The 18046-nt window shown below is 39.7% G+C and overlaps 1 protein-coding gene across 6 annotated transcripts in view; it reads right to left on the bottom strand.

Moving 5' to 3' along the window:
• LOC5565467 (dipeptidyl aminopeptidase-like protein 6) overlaps nt 1-18046 on the bottom strand; it is a 546556-nt gene that overhangs the window by 80934 nt on the left and 447576 nt on the right. For 4 of the 6 annotated variants that reach the window (XR_002503132.1, XM_021857015.1, XM_021857012.1 and 1 more), the window contains 2 exons: nt 16745-16852; nt 16474-16679 (listed from right to left, as the gene is read on the bottom strand). Coding sequence is in view for 5 of the 6 variants with exons in the window: in XM_021857015.1 (XP_021712707.1) it covers nt 16474-16679; nt 16745-16852 (314 nt within the window). In the remaining variant the exon portion in view is untranslated. Of the gene's footprint in view, nt 1-16473; nt 16680-16744; nt 16853-18046 lie in introns of those variants that run through there. The other 2 variants (XM_021857016.1, XM_021857014.1) reach the window with 2 other exon arrangements.

Raw genomic sequence — 18046 nt, forward strand, 5'->3', positions numbered from 1 at the left:
TATTCGTTCAGCCAAAACCTTAGCCTCGGTCGTTTTGTGAGGCTCATGCTTAAAAATCTGACAAAGTTGTGAGTATTTTTCAAAAATCCGTAAATGTAGGAAAAAGTTGGGAAAACTAAAACGAATTTTCAATTCCGATGCACCAATCGCTTTATATGGATCCCGTCTATGTTGCAGTGAGCGAGATTTGCATATTCGTTCAGCCAAAACCTTAGCCTCGGTCGTTTTGTGTGGCTCATGCTTGAAAATCTGAGAATTTTTCTAAAATCCGTAAATTTAGGAAAAAGTTTAGAAAACTAAAACGAATTTTCAATTCCGATGCACCAATCGCTTCATATGGATCCCGTCTATGTTGCAGTGAGCGAGATTTGCATATTCGTTCAGCCAAAACCTTAGCCTCGGTCGTTTTGTGTGGCTCATGCTTAAAAATCTGACAAAGTTGTGAGTATTTTTCAAAAGTCCGTAAATGTAGGAAAAAGTTGGGAAAACTAAAACGAATTTTCAATTCCGATACACCAATCGCTTCATATGGATCCCGTCTATGTTGCAGTGAGCGAGATTTGCATATTCGTTCAGCCAAAACCTTAGCCTCGGTCGTTTTGTGTGGCTCATGCTTGAAAATCTGAGAAAGTTTAGAAAACTAAAACGAATTTTCAATTCCGATGCACCAATCGCTTCATATGGATCCCGTCTATGTTGCAGTGAGCGAGATTTGCATATTCGTTCAGCCAAAACCTTAGCCTCGGTCGTTTTGTGAGGCTCATGTTTAAAAATCTGACAAAGTTGTGAGTATTTTTCAAAAATCCGTAAATGTAGGAAAAAGTTTGGAAAACTAAAACGAATTTTCAATTCCGATACACCAATCGCTTCATATGGATCCCGTCTATGTTGCAGTGAGCGAGATTTGCATATTCGTTCAGCCAAAACCTTAGCCTCGGTCGTTTTGTGAGGCTCATGCTTAAAAATCTGACAAAGTTGTGAGTATTTTTCAAAAATCCGTAAATGTAGGAAAAAGTTGGGAAAACTAAAACGAATTTTCAATTCCGATACACCAATCGCTTCATATGGATCCCGTCTATGTTGCAGTGAGCGAGATTTGCATATTCGTTCAGCCAAAACCTTAGCCTCGGTCGTTTTGTGTGGCTCATGCTTGAAAATCTGAGAATTTTTCTAAAATCCGTAAATGTAGGAAAAAGTTTAGAAAACTAAAACGAATTTTCAATTCCGATGCACCAATCGCTTCATATGGATCCCGTCTATGTTGCAGTGAGCGAGATTTGCATATTCGTTCAGCCAAAACCTTAGCCTCGGTCGTTTTGTGAGGCTCATGCTTAAAAATCTGACAAAGTTGTGAGTATTTTTCAAAAATCCGTAAATGTAGGAAAAAGTTGGGAAAACTAAAACGAATTTTCAATTCCGATACACCAATCGCTTCATATGGATCCCGCCCAGTAAACACAAACTCGTATACGATAGCGCATAAGAGTACAAATGTGGAGGCGATATACGTACATGCGCCATAAGGCTGCATGCAATATGTACGTATATCGCCTCCACATTTTTACTCTTATATCATATTATATACGATGGTGTGTTTACTGGGCGTCTATGTTGCAGTGAGCGAGATTTGCATATTCGTTCAGCCAAAACCTTAGCCTCGGTCGTTTTGTGTGGCTCATGCTTGAAAATCTGAGAATTTTTCTAAAATCCGTAAATTTAGGAAAAAGTTTAGAAAACTAAAACGAATTTTCAATTCCGATGCACCAATCGCTTCATATGGATCCCGTCTATGTTGCAGTGAGCGAGATTTGCATATTCGTTCAGCCAAAACCTTAGCCTCGGTCGTTTTGTGTGGCTCATGCTTAAAAATCTGACAAAGTTGTGAGTATTTTTCAAAAATCCGTAAATGTAGGATAATCCGTAAATTTAGGAAAAAGTTGAGAAAACTAAAACGAATTTTCAATTCCAATGCACCAATCGCTTCATATGGATCCCGTCTATGTTGCGGTGAGCGAGATTTGCATATTTATTCAGCCAAAACCTTAGCCTCGGTCGTTTTGTGAGGCTCATGCTTAAAAATCTGACAAAGTTGTGAGTATTTTTCAAAAAATCGTAAATTTAGGAAAAAGTTTAGAAAACTAAAACGAATTTTCAATTCCAATGCACCAATCGCTTCATATGGATCCCGTCTATGTTGCGGTGAGCGAGATTTGCATATTTATTCAGCCAAAACCTTAGCCTCGGTTGTTTTGTGAGGCTCATGCTTAAAAATCTGACAAAGTTGTGAGTATTTTTCAAAAATCCGTAAATTTAGGAAAAAGTTGAGAAAACTAAAACGAATTTTCAATTCCAATGCACCAATCGCTTGATATGGATCCCGTCTATGTTGCAGTGAGCGAGATTTGCATATTTATTCAGCCAAAACCTTAGCCTCGGTTGTTTTGTGAGGCTCATGCTTAAAAATCTGACAAAGTTGTGAGTATTTTTCTAAAATTCGTAAATTTAGGAAAAAGTTGAGAAAACTAAAACGAATTTTCAATTCCAATGCACCAATCGCTTCATATGGATCCCGTCTATGTTGCGGTGAGCGAAATTTGCATATTCATTCAGCCAAAACCTTAGCCTCGGTCGTTTTGTGAGGCTCATGCTTAAAAATCTGACAAAGTTGTGAGTATTTTTCTAACATTCGTAAATTTAGGAAAAAGTTGAGAAAACTAAAACGAATTTTCAATTCCAATGCACCAATCGCTTCATATGGATCCCGTCTATGTTGCGGTGAGCGAAATTTGCATATTCATTCAGCCAAAACCTTAGCCTCGGTCGTTTTGTGAGGCTCATGCTTAAAAATCTGACAAAGTTGTGAGTATTTTTCTAACATTCGTAAATTTAGGAAAAAGTTGAGAAAACTAAAACGAATTTTCAATTCCAATGCACCAATCGCTTCATATGGATCCCGTCTATGTTGCGGTGAGCGAGATTTGCATATTTATTCAGCCAAAACCTTAGCCTCGGTTGTTTTGTGAGGCTCATGCTTAAAAATCTGACAAAGTTGTGAGTATTTTTCTAAAATTCGTAAATTTAGGAAAAAGTTGAGAAAACTAAAACGAATTTTCAATTCCAATGCACCAATCGCTTCATATGGATCCCGTCTATGTTGCGGTGAGCGAGATTTGCATATTCGTTCAGCCAAAACCTTAGCCTCGGTTGTTTTGTGAGGCTCATGCTTAAAAATCTGACAAAGTTGTGAGTATTTTTCAAAATCCGTAAATTTAGGAAAAAGTTGAGAAAACTAAAACGAATTTTCAATTCCGATGCACCAATCGCTTCATATGGATCCTATCTATGTTGCAGTGAGCGAGATTTGCATATTCGTTCAGCCAAAACCTTAGCCTCGGTCGTTTTGTGAGGCTCATGCTTGAAAATCTGAGAATTTTTCTAAAATCCGTAAATTTAGGAAAAAGTTGAGAAAACTAAAACGAATTTTCAATTCCGATGCACCAATCGCTTCATATGGATCCCGTCTATGTTTCTGTGAGCGAGATTTGCATATTCATTCAGCCAAAACCTTAGCCTCGGTCGTTTTGTGAGGCTCATGCTTAAAAATCTGACAAAGTTGTGAGTATTTTTCAAAATCCGTAAATTTAGGAAAAAGTTGAGAAAACTAAAACGAATTTTCAATTCCGATGCACCAATCGCTTCATATGGATCCTATCTATGTTGCAGTGAGCGAGATTTGCATATTCGTTCAGCCAAAACCTTAGCCTCGGTTGTTTTGTGATGCTCATGCTTAAAAATCTGAGAATTTATCTAATATCCGTAAATTTAGGAAAAAGTTGAGAAAACTTTAACGAATTTTCAATTCCGATGCACCAATCGCTTCATATGGATTCCGTCTATGTTGCGGTGAGCGAGATTTGCATATTCATTCAGCCAAAACCTTAGCCTCGGTCGTTTTGTGAGGCTCATGCTTCAAAATCTGAGTAGTTTTCAAAAATCCGTAAATTTAGGAAAAAGCTGAGAAAACTAAAACGAATTTTCAATTCCGATGCACCAATCGCTTCATATGGATCCCGTCTATGTTGCGGTGAACGAGATTTGCATATTCATTCAGCCAAAACCTTAGCCTCGGTCGTTTTGTGAGGCTCATGATTCAAAATCTGAGTAGTTTTCAAAAATCCGTAAATTTAGGAAAAAGTTGAGAAAACTAAAACGAATTTTCAATTCCGATGCACCAATCGCTTCATATGGATCCCATCTATGTTGCGGTGAACGAGATTTGCATATTCATTCAGCCAAAACCTTAGCCTCGGTCGTTTTGTGAAGCTCATGCTTCAAAATCTGAGTAGTTTTCAAAAATCCGTAAATTTAGGAAAAAGTTGAGAAAACTAAAACGAATTTTCAATTCCGATGCACCAATCGCTTCATATGGATCCCGTATATGTTGCGGTGAACGAGATTTGCATATTCATTCAGCCAAAACCTTAGCCTCGGTCGTTTTGTGATGCTCATGCTTAAAAATCTGAGAATTTTTCTAAAATCCGTAAATTTAGGAAAAAGTTGAGAAAACTTAAACGAATTTTCAATTCTGATGCACCAAACGCTTCATATGGATCCCGTCTATGTTGCGGTGAGCGAGATTTGCATATTCATTCAGCCAAAACCTTAGCCTCGGTCGTTTTGTGAGGCTCATGCTTCAAAATCTGAGTAGTTTTCAAAAATCCGTATATTTAGGAAAAAGTTGAGAAAACTAAAACGAATTTTCAATTCCGATGCACCAATCGCTTCATATGGATCCTGACTATGTTGCGGTGAACGAGATTTGCATATTCATTCAGCCAAAACCATAGCCTCGGTCGTTTTGTGAGGCTCATGCTTAAAAATCTGAGAATTTTTCTAAAATCCGTAAATTTAGGAAAAAGTTGAGAAAACTTAAACGAATTTTCAATTCCAATGCACCAATCGCTTCATATGGATCCCGTCTATGTTGCAGTGTGCGAGATTTGCATATTTATTCAGCCAAAACCTTAGCCTCGGTCGTTTTGTGAGGCGCGTTGTTGATACACTGTTTTAATTTGATTTTAATGCTAAGCGTTGCTAATTAATTTTTATTACCGTTTATTGTTGGATGTACTATTATTGGGGTCTTATGAATGCATTTTTTTTAATAAGTTTATTGCAATTGAACGAATATTATTGCGTTTACTATTTGATTTTAATTGATTTCCCTCTCAGCCTCGATTTCTGTAGTTAGCCTCGGAACTTGCATGCAAGTCAGTATGGCAAAATATGTTTTCGCATTTAAAACAGCAATAAGTGGTCAAACCCAAAGGTTTTTATATGTTTTCCGCTTGGAAAAGGCGTGATCTTTTCAATGCAACTATCGGTTTTTTGATAAAATGCACCAAAACCTTAGCCTCGGTCGATTTGTAGTTAGCCTCGAAAGAACCGTACAACAGCAAATTAAATATCGAGGCTAAATCGAGGCTAACTACAAATCGCTCTATATTTATATTGAATAAATCTTAAAATAATATTTACACAAAAGTTACCATGCTACATTATCCTCTACTAAAGGTACGAAAATTTGATTGAAATTGAGAGAATTTCAATCAAATTTTCGTAGGGTTAAACCCTAAAAAATGTTTCAGCTGATATTTGATTCTATTGAAGAAAGTGATTGGGCTATTGTATTGAAAAAATGACAGTTGGCAGGCAACGCATACACACAACAACAAAAAAAACGTGACAATAAAATACTTGCATCTGGAGTAGGCCTTCACTCCAGAGAAGTAAACATGAACTAGGACCCCTGTCTTCTACTCCAGCCATCATGAGCCGAAAACTAAGACAGTGTCCGTAAAACTCCCACAACAAGAACCTGTGAATCATGAACGTCAGTCTACTCCAGAACATGTTCCGAATCCTTGACCGCGTTCACTTTCCGCAATAAATGGACTAGTGAATCCTGGCTGCGATCCCTCCAGATATTCTACCCGAAACATATGATCAGAGCCGCTTTTCACTTTAAACAGTGTGTTGCGAAAATACTCCAGACATAAGTCCGAACACATTTCACAACACACAAACAACATAAATTTTAAAATCTTCATCATAAATATTTCATTCGAAATATTATGAGAACATACAATACCACAAACAATGAATCACCCCTCGATCGGTCACTCCGGGAACGAGCCGTCACTCACTCCCTTGTTACTCACCCACTCATGCGCTACCAACGTAACGGAACAAAACTAAACACGAACGTCCAAACGAACAAAACAAAATGTGAAAAACAATTGAAAAAGTGCAAGTTGGAAATTTGAGCTGGTGAAAAATTTTACAATATCGGACGGAAACTAAACCAAGGATGGCGAAACTTTACGGAAAGTATTAAATTTACTGTATCTTGTGTTTGTTTTGTAAATTGAGCTGTTTTTGGGTTTGGGGTGGGTTCTTTCTTGTCTTTTTAGGTCACGTAACCCATGCGAAAATAATTCAACATGGCAAGGATAAAGTTCTTATTGGAAACTGATTCTAGCGATGGATAACGATTACTACGACAACTAGATTATAAGAATGATCAGAACTGCTTCGAATAGGACAAAGGACGGAAAAATGACGAAAGGGATGGACTTGAGGACTATTTTTAACCCAAACAACGACGGACGAATATGCATAACGCCATAGAAGGATAAACACAACCATGACGATAAAGTAGGACTGACAAACCAATACTATGACGAATATGAGAAACGCAACTAGGACTGGGATCGAAATTGAAGTACGAAAACATGGGCTATTTCTAATAAGAATCGTGAGTTAATTCATTTACTAATTAATCTTAGTTTAAGGTACTAATAATAGAATTACCGTAGGGCGTTAGGCGCGTACTAACAACTAATCTAATATTTACTATATTTACATGGGAGGATTACGTTTCGTAGTCTCAACTCCCTTTATTCTTGGATTACTTTGCCCTTGAAGGTGTTTTCGTGGAGATTTTCATGGAAATGCCTTAGTTGCTTCAAGAGGAAGTGTTCATAGCTTGAGTTATCAATGTCCATCGAATTTTCCATGTGAGATGACGTCATTATAGGCGATCAATCACAGTGATGGATGATTTAGAGCCACCGTACGGTCAATTTAGGCCAGAGGTCAAACATGGGCTCCTTCCTTGGCTTCATAAGAATCAGTACTAACTTAGTACTGAGTACTAAGGATCGGAAGTCATCACTTAGGCTCTCTGTAGTATTCGTGTTGCCACTACTCCTTACCAGATCATCGCCCAGCTCCTTCTATGCTTGATGATTCTTACTACTTCAGTGAGAAATCATCGCCCAGGGACACTCTTTAATCGACAGTGGTGATCCTAAAACATTTCCCTAATCCAATCGACTATGTGACGTATGACTTCTCCGAAGGTTTTTTTTTTTTTGAAAATAGTCTCTCACGTTCATAGCTTTTGAAAAAGTCGTTGGTCACCTTAGTGACTCGGTGATTTATGAACCCGTAGGCGTGTTTTTCTAAAAAGGTCACTCCGAAGAGGTTCATAGCTTGAAAAAAAGTTGTCTAAGACGGTGGGTGCATCTTCTTCAGATGACTCCCATAAAAGACGCCTAGCCGTTTCCCTTGAAGGTCCTCAAGCTCGTAGCAGTGTTTTCCTAACGTTTTCCTGACTACGGCGAGTTCATACTTCAGGGCTAGCTTCGCGCAGAAGTTCTTTGTCTTGCTCGACTGTTCGAAGGTTCGCTTTAGTACCGTTTCCCCAGCGACGTAAGTAGGATATTCCGAGTTTGATCGTAGATTGTACATTCGCTTGTGGCGTTCGTAAGCTTTCGCGAGATGTTGCTTTATCTCCGCATACAGACTTTCCCGCTTATCCTGAGTGTTTCCACTCCTTGTATTATTATTCGTCGAACCTTGTCGCAATCTTTGGTACTCTTGACCGTCCGAAACCATCTCACGGCCGAATACTACAAAGTACGGAGTGCACTTGGTGGATTCATGTACAGCGTTTCGAATCGCACACGCAATCGATTGAAGATTTTCCGCCCAGTCTTTGTGCTGCTTTATCGTCGCCCGTATCGCTGTCGTAACCACTCGGTTCACCCTCTCTGTATTGTTCACCTGTGGGTGATACGACGGGGTGAGCCAATGATTGACCCCATATTCTGTCAGGAGATCTCGAAAAGCCTTCGACGTGAATTGCGTCCCGTTGTCCGTAAGAATCACCTCCGGTACCCCGAAGAGCAGAAAAATCATGTTTCGCACAAATTCAATCAGTGAACTAGCTTTCGCTTCACGAAATGGTTGAACCAACACGAATTTGCTAAACACATCCGTCGCAACGAGCAAGCAGGTGTGTCTTCCTTTCCCTGATGCCGGCAGAGGACCAACGTAATCAAGCGTTACGAATTGCCAAGGATACTCCAGAAATTCTTTCTGTCCTCCCATGGGTGGAGTTGAATTCGTATTTCCCGACTTCGCAGTCTGGCACTTCAGACACTCTTGACAAAATTTCCTTACATCTTTCGCCATTCCTGGCCAGTAATATCGTCTTCTGAGTCCCTGAACCGTTTTCTCAAAACCAAAATGCGCAACTTCGTGATCCTTTTTTACGATTTCGTTTCGTTCTAATCGTCGAGGTACAATTTTCCATCGGAATCGGCTGTCCTCGGCACGGTTCTTGTTCGTCACGAACCTAAGAATTTGTCCATCGGATACCCGATATTCCGGATATTTCTTAGGGTTGGCTTGTATGTCCTCGGCGAGTTCTTCGTACTCTTCGTCTTGCGATGACAGATCAAGCACATTTACCGATCGGGACAGACAGTCTGCTGTTATATTACTAGCTCCTTTTCGATACTCTAGCTGAATGTCGTACGACTGTATTTTAAGGGCCCATCGGAGAAGTTTTGAATTACCGGACTCCACTCCAATGGTAAACAGCCACAAGAGGCTTCGAGCGTCTGTGACCACTTTGAAACGCGACCCCTCGACATAATGTCGGAAATTTTCAATGGCCAATAACACCCCCAAACACTCCTTCTCCACACTCGAATAAGCTCTCTGCGTTCTACTTAGCTTTTTGCTGAAATACGCAATCACTCGGTTCTGTCCGTCCTGTTCTTGAATCAAGGCTGCTCCTACTGCTGTATCGGATGCGTCGCTTTCAATTGTAAACGGTTTGGTAAAGTCTGGATTTGCTAGAATTGGAGCGGAGGTTAATACCGATTTCAATTCCGTAAACGCATTTTCGGCAGCTTCGGTCCACTCAAACTTCTTCTTCGCCTTCTTCAAGAGATCAGTGATTGGTGTAGTTATCCGGCTGTAGTTCTGTATAAATCGCTGGTAGAATCCCGCTAATCCCAGCAATCTACGCACATCCTTAACGGTTTTTGGTCTTGAATAGTCAAGTATTGGTGATATCCTTGACGCATCAATCGCGACCCCCCGTTCGGTCAAGAGGTATCCCAGGTATTTTACCTGCTTGCGGCAAAACCGTGATTTTTCGAGCGAGATTGTCAGGTTGGCCTTTCTCAATCTCTCAGCTACGATTTTCAACAGTCGAAAATGCTCTTTCATCGTTCTGGAAGCTATTACGATATCGTCCAGATAGACGAATACGTACGGTATCAGATCAAATCCAATGACCTTATCCATCAACCTGCACATGGTAAAAGGTGCGTTGGTTAAAATAAATAAAAAAAAGGTAATACCTTGAACCTGAACAGCCCTTTACTTGTTCGGAAGGCCGTGTAGTTTCTGCATTCCTCTTTCAGCGGAATTTGGAAGTATGCGTCCTTCAAATCGATAATAGAAAAGTACTTCGCATTCTCCAACCGCTGAAAAATTTCCAACATATTTCTAATTGGGTAACTGTCCTTCATAGTCATGCTGTTCAATCTCCTAGAGTCCAAACAAACCCTAATTTTGCCGTTCGATTTTCTGACCGGCACCAACGGGTTCGTCCATTCGCTGTAACACTCCTCTATGACCCCCATGTCCTTAAAACGCTGGATTTCCGCATCGATCTCTTTTTGAATGGCCGGTGCTGAACGGTACATCACCTGATTCTTTGGTTTCGATCCTTCTTTGAGTACAATTTCATGCTCAATCAAATGCGTTCGGCCTAAATTGTTGCTACTAGTGAACTCAAAATCCCTAATCACCTGAACTAGTTCCTCTCGCTCCCTATCTGTCAGTTCATGTTCAGTTTCCAAGGTTTCGACCATTGGTTCCTGTACCTCCTCCGGAATGTCAAACGTAGGAATGTCTAATGTTGTGTCGCTTCCTGATAGTTGAATTTTTGGCAATTCTCCCAACGGTTCAAGGGTGAACGCAATCGTCTCTTGCGATGTCGTGAAACTACCCACCGGCTCTGGCCCATTTCCCAGATCTGCCATTGGATATATTCCAAAACTTCGCCAGAAATTACAACCCAGAATCGGTTTTGAGATCTGTGGGACCACCACGGTTGGTACCACTCTAGTTACGTTCTTGTACGTATAAGGAACGTTCAGATACCCTAAGCATTGATACTCGGTGTTATCGGCAGTACAGACTCGAAGTCTAGTCGGCTGTAGCTTCAGGCCGTACTTCTCCGATAATTCCAACGAGTTTACCACACTGATTCCCGCCCCTGAGTCCAGTAATCCTATAATCTCTGTGTCGAATACTTTCACTCGTAAATAAGGACATTTCCGGGTATGAATCTTAATTGTATGTATCCGGTCAACCGGATCGAAATGACCTTTCTCTGCGGGAACCTTAATTTCCTCTGGAATGTCCGGGCTCCCCTTCGCACATCCCCTTATTGGTTTCCCTGGATCGGGGCGTTCCATTTGCAGTTTGATTCCGCACAACGCTGGCACGAACGGATTGTTCGCCCCAACTCGCCACATCCGTAACAAAAGATTGCTCGGGGTTCTCTACAGTCCCGCCAGTTGTGACCGACTTTCCTACAGTTCCAACACGTATTCTCCGCTGATGGACTTGTCTGCTGTTGATTCGCTCTACTCATGTTCTTGGTACATGTTGATTGGATTCTTCCATTCGATGTTTGTCCCCGGTGATTCATTCTTGTATCCACCACATCTACTTCCTCCGGTTCGTCGCATTCATCCTGCGAATGATCACAATCTACATGGTGGACATTCCGCTGATTCCTCTGTTCCGTATTTCTGAACTCGTTGTGAATTTGGTAACTACTATCCGCTGCATCGATTCTATGGTTCAGCTGGATCAAATGTTCTAAATCTCGGACTCGAACAATAGAGATCTTTGAACGATAGTGTGGGCGCATATTGTCCGACACCACTTCGAACTTCCGCCGTTTGGATAGTGGCCCCCGACTAAGGGTACATAGCAAAATTATATCAGCATATGTTATAAATTTTTTTTGTTACAAACTTGATGCAGGATGTTGTTAAAATAACTAAAATTATAACAAAAAGTGTATGAATAGTAACATAAACATAACAAAATGTGTTTTAATTCTATCAAAAACATATCAAACCAAGTTATAATGTTTGATACAAAGTATTAAAATTATAATACTGTTCGATATACGAAAATATTGTATATTATTGAAATGCATAACTATCTATTTGTGTTGTTATAAAGTTGTGAAAAATGAACAAAAAAATATCTTAAAGAGAAATAAAACACATTATGTTATATTTCTGTTTTATTATGTTCTATGGATAACGGAGCCTAACAAAATTATATCATAATATGATATGCATATCATATTCTGATAAAATTTTATTATATTTTTGTTACAAGCCTCTAGTCGGGCCTCGACAGCATCTTGTTCAAACGCTCGATCTCTGATATAAAAGCGCTGAAAGATTCGCCTCTGAGTTGCTTCCTCTCGTGGATTTTCTGCCGGATCCCTTGGTCTTGGTTTGGATTTCCAAACCGAAACCTTATTTTCTCCTCAAAATCTTCCCAATCTTCAAACTCATCCACATACGTGAAGAACCAGTCCGAGGCTTGACCTTCAAGGACTAAGTGTATATCTCGCAGCAGACCCTGTTGAGATACTCCTTCACGTGCAGCGATCTTTTTCAGTTTGTACAGGAAGTTTTCCACTGAAACTGCCCTGTTATCTCCCGAGAAAGAGAGCTTCCAGTGCTCGATCCTTCGAATTTGTCGACCGTTCCTGCGCTGATAACCATCCGTTGAAAAAGAGCCACCTGCGCTGAATCGATCATAGCTCGATATCCTATTCCTACGTCGGTCATCCTCTCGGTTTAGGTTATGCCTGTATTCCCTGTGCCTGTACGGAATCTGGTCAACGAATTGTCGGTTGGTTCGTCGAACTTCGACACCTTCGCTGTCAGATTCGTCGGACATTTCCTCGAGAGTCCTCGTTGCTCTGTGACGCTGACTACTGCCCAATTTGTGACGGTGTGACCTGCATTCCTCATCGTGCTGTTTCACCATTTCTGGTTCACTGATGCCGCTACCGATGTCATCTCGTTCCGTAATTGTCCTGATCAGACCAGTCGGCTCAGATTGCTTCCAATTTCGAGATCTCCGTTCATGGCCTTGGCTACCCTGTGTTCGCATCTGTTGAATAGCAGATTGGAGCTCACGAATCTTCTCCTGTAGTTCTTCGTATGTTGGTTGAGATGATTTTGGATCCTTAAGGTCCTCGTCAGGTTTCGATTGCAACGGCAAGTTCTTGGGATATGTACCCAAATCCTTACTAGTGCGATTCTCGTGACCTTGCGGTGTCCCCGGGTTCGTTTTGCTCTCATCATCGCCTGGGTACTTATCGGTAACGGTGCGAAGAGTCTCTGAAATAGACCTAAGAAGTTCCCTCCTAGTGTTTTCTACTTCTTTGTCTGTGGTTTTCCCCCTTCGAACTCGCAAGTAATAATGCTTTAATCGCGAGACTAGCCTAGGATCCCCTTCTTTCCCTTGCCACTCCTGCTGAATCAGTAGAACCCTATTGGAGATTATGTCTACCTCCTGTTCAAACCTGTAAGGCGATCTGTAATCCCTTCCCTCTTTTTGATCCGTTTGAAAGAGTTTACGCAACAACCGCAATTTTGTTGGAATATCCTTGTCAGTTTCCTCTTTGTAATTTCGAAGAACCAGCTCATAATTTATTTCCTCATTAGTCAAATAATCAGCGTGTGGAAACGACATTTTTATAATTATTAGAGAATGTGCAAGACTTATGAATAACAAAAAATAACTACAAGTTCACTTTAATTGTCTATTTACAAAGAAAATTTTAGAACGGCACAAATTTGTACACTACATACAACTACGAATATTTCTTTCACACAACAAAATGCTTATAATTTAATGATATAAATATGATAATATATATGTGTGTGAATTATGTGAAAAAATAGAGTCTGAAAAGGATTATATATGAAAAATACCGCATACGATAATAAATAAATAAATTTGTATTGTATATATATATGTTTTTTTATAGTATTATGTACAAAAAACGCAAAAAACGAATGAAATTCTCAAAAATGTGCAATTGCCCAATAAGCGCCAAAAAATTCGAAAAATGTGTCTGCCTTCTAAACGTTGGGCGCCAAAATGTAGCACGTAAAATACGGCTAAAGGTTTTCTGTCTCCTGTTCCGTTCCCTGGCTCAAAAAACAGACGGCTTTAGCACCACCTCCGAAGAGGACCGTCTGTCGAGTTATGTTTGCCCGGCAAGAAACCCAACCTCAGGGCGGGTTTGTTTTATAAGAGTCCAAATAGCAATTTAGGAAACGATACAGAAAACTCAAAAGGTATAGTGGATCGAGATTTCTCAGTTATAGAGGTCGCCTTAAGCGATTCTCAAAAAATAGTTGATGCTGACCGTCGTTCTACCGACACAAAAAGACACCACTCACGAGTATCATCACTGGAAGAACTCACTAATTCAAATTTCCCTATCCGCTTCAGACACGTGAGTGGAGAGACTGATTTCCCAGGCAGTCTATCCTGGCGTACAGAAAACAGAAAAATAAACAGGTAGAACGACGCGAAACGTGAGAAATCTCGAAGACCAAAAAACTGTTACAGGGAAAGCTTTAACATACTACAAAATACATAATTTGCTTGAAAACAGCAAAAACATTTAGAAGTTTATTCAAATTTGATAACCTAGGTTTTTATTCATAATGGTGTGTTCCTTTCCTCTTCATTCTTCTTCTTACTTTCCCTAATGTGTGTGCGGATTCTCTAAATTAATTCTATCGACATTTATCGATCATCTTCTTCTTGTCTTCGAGCTCGGTTATTTGTGTGGAGTTTAACGCATGCGCATGGTTAGTTTGGTTTGGCTTGTACTCACGGACCCTTTTAGATGCTGCGATGAATGCCGCCGGCAAAGCAGAAGCGACGGCCGTTCAATGGGCTGGCAAAGCAGAAGTGCCGGACGAAGAATGGGACGGCAAAGCAGGATTCCGAAATTAGCACATCGACGATGGTGGTATTGCGGCTACCACTCCAAATACGGCAACGAACTGCGACTTTTTGGATTTACTCCTTGATGAAGTGTCGCACGCTGGAAATTACATGCGTCGGTGACGGATGACGCAGTTGACGACGGTGGGGATCGTCGGGGGCTTCACACGTGGCCTGTCCACGCTACTAGAACTGGTAATGGCCGCTCTGTCGGAACGGTTTATTCCCTTCCGGCTTTCCCCTCAACCGGGACTTTTGAGCGCTGAAGCGTGGGGTCGAGAGCAGCGTTTAGCGGTAGATGCGGTGTGCCGAGCTTGGGCCGTTGATCGCTAGATGCAGATCCTAGATAAAAAGCCGTCGAACGGCTGTTCGACGCATTAACAAAAATTTCTCCACACAACAAAAAAATCACAATTACCTTTCTCAATTCACAATCGCACACACAAACTAACTAGACCGCACTAAACCTTCTTGGCTTTAGGCTAACGACTTTACTTGGCTAACGAAAAGGAACAAAAAGTAACATTAATTTCAATCTACAAGACTTCTCACATTTTAATTTATTACCAAATGAAACACACCGCGACACTTAATAATTATTCACGCACTCTCGCCTCTTCCACGGTCCAGGTCAAAATGGACGAGTAGAGATTCTGAAAGTCCTCAGATAAGGTGTGATTTTACATCTTCGTGGACGGAAGTACGTAAAATCACCGAAGTAAGTTCACGACCTTTTCAAACGACGATCCTCATCAACTACGAATGAGAACCGATTGAAGCGCTATCTCTTTCGCTACCATTCCATCTGAATGACCTGTATCGTTCCGTCTATTTTTGGACTCCGATCTATTTATAACGATCGTTAACGTTCGGGCTTGAACTTTGAACCTTAGGCTTATTCGTGTTTCGTGGTGTAGTGTGTAAGGCGACAGGGACTTATATTTGATATAGTATTGGTAGAAGGCGACTTGTATGCAAGTTTTGTATGCGGTTTTGGAAAACTGCATTTCATTTTGAACTGTGATATTGAATATCGCATATATTTAAGTGAACTAATGAATTTGTTAATTTTGACAATGAAATAATATATGATTAACACGAAAAATAAATTAACACGAATAATAAATTAACATTGAAGAACATGAAAAACAATATAATTATATAACTGTTTATGTACATCTATATTTATATTGAATAAATCTTAAAATAATATTTACACAAAAGTTACCATGCTACACATGGTCAAAACATGGGGCACATGGGTTTTCGTTGCTTTTCCTGAGCTAATGTTCGTGTATTCGGTGATGCAAGTATGAGGCATTAGCCTGGGACACGGTTATATGAAAAATTTAGATTCTCGCTCCAGTCCACTTTTTGGATTCCATTTAGGTCCTATAACAACTGTACAAAATTTCAGCTCGATCGGTGATCGGATCGGAACGGGTAACGATAAATAATAGCTTTTTTTCTGATGAAACAACCCGATCGTAATGGCACTGGAATTGAAAAAAATGCATTAACTTTTTTGTCGTTTTTTTGATGGACCGACTAGGAACCATACTTACATTACAAACTTTTCAGGTCCCTTATTTGTTATATTAGAAGAACGTGTAATGAATATTTTAAAAATCACTCTTTTTAAGCTCCAAATTTACAGTAAGAACGACAAAGAACACTTTGATAGCGAAATTATTTTTCAAAATAGTAAAGAAGCGATGACATTTACAAGAACATATCGCTCACAAACACCAACGCATAATACTGTTTGCCAAACTGTTTAACAAAAGTAGTATATTGTAAAATACACTTGTATATGTGTGTTGATTTAAAATAATCGTACACAATTTGATGAATGGTCGCGTAATAATTATCAATGCAAAAAATGTTGACTTTCGATCAAATTAATGCTATGATATAATGCTTGTGGTTACTTGGGTATGTGCGTATAACAATTCTAGAATCATTTATTTATATTTATGATTTTATGGTACATGAACTTAACATTTGCAATTTCAGTGTATATTTTGTTAAACATACCTGGTGTCTAAACATGACATTGGCCTCGATCAGAGCTTTGGTCAACAATGCAACATGTTGCTCGTGAACAAACGTGTCTGCTGTTCCGTGGACCAACAATATTTTTTTTCTGGCAAAGTTACCAGCCTTCATCGATAGATCAGAATCTATCAATGTATGGTCGTCATCGGCAAAATCAACTACGTAACGTTCTGTGAAAAAAGAATCTAGATTTTTTATTATGATTAGTCACAATTACTTATCAGCATAAACGTAATAAGTGTATACTCACAAAAATATTTAAATGACACTATTGGATTGATAGCCACTCCACATTTTATTACATTATCAGTGTCACTTACAATCATCAATGATGATATATATCCTCCGTATCCCCAACCTTAAATAGAATAAAACCTAATTAAAAAAATATACAATTCAAAGAAACAGTGAGAAACATTATCATCGTAATCGAAGCTACGTTTGTAATTTGAAGCCAAGAAAGTATTGTTCGTTTTGTTGAGGAATAGATTCTCATGCACCTTTTGAACGTGGAAAAATAAATACTCACACGTCAGTTTCTATGGCACAATAATAGAAGCACGCAACTTGCATTCAATGTACAATTCAACATAATGCGTTACATGTGCACTACTTGTTGGTTTTGTTAGCTACGACGCCATCCAATATATGGCAAACATGGTGGGAGAATATTTTGGTGTGACAAAATTATTTAGGTGTGAGTCTATTAGAGGGCAAAATCCTCAATACACGGAGAAAAAAGTATGTTCACCATTCCTTGCTTAGCTCTTGCACGAGTCGGTTGACTATTGCGAATATTTTGTAATATTTTACTTTCGTTGAGTTAGTTGCGCGCCGCTCAGTTACGCGCTGCCCGGATCCAATGTGTGTGGTCAACGAAAACGAAGACAATTGTCAAAACTGGTCTACTAGCTGACCGTTGTGAAGTGTTTATGCATGCATGTTGAATTGTATATTGAATGCAAGTTGCGTGCTTCTATTAAAGTGCCATAGAAACTGACGTGTGAGTATTTATTTTTCCACGTTCAAAAGAAGCATGAGAATCTATTCCTCAACGAAACGAACAATAATAGATGGCTCTTTTTCAGCGGTAGTGAAAACAAAGTCCTGAAGCAAAGAAAGCACCACGGAAGATGAACTAAACGCAAAAAAATATGTATTCACTTTACACTGGATTCTTATCACTACTTTTTTGATCCAGTTTTCTAATTGCAAGTAATTTACGTTTTTCATTATTTTCCATACGTTTTGACAGTTCTCCGACTACCATTCTTCCATGCGCTTGTGTTGAAAGTTTGAGAAATTTGAGAATCCGGCGTAGCGCGATCAGTGGGTGGAATACAAACAACAGTGTCGTCGCTCGACGGCCAGTGAAAGAAACTGAATGTTCGAAAGGTTGTTGCCTGTACTTTTTGCCGCTGGCGCCAACTGTTAGCGTTTAAGAACGAAATAAACAGTCGTTACCCTATTGACTATGATATTGGGGATTTTGCCCTCCAATAGACTCACACCTGCAAAATTTTGTCCCACCAAAATATTCTCCCACCCTGTT

Source organism: Aedes aegypti, unplaced genomic scaffold, assembly GCF_002204515.2.
Source record: "Aedes aegypti strain LVP_AGWG unplaced genomic scaffold, AaegL5.0 Primary Assembly AGWG_AaegL5_hic_scaff_5_PBJ_arrow, whole genome shotgun sequence".
Lineage (NCBI taxonomy): Eukaryota > Metazoa > Arthropoda > Insecta > Diptera > Culicidae > Aedes > Aedes aegypti.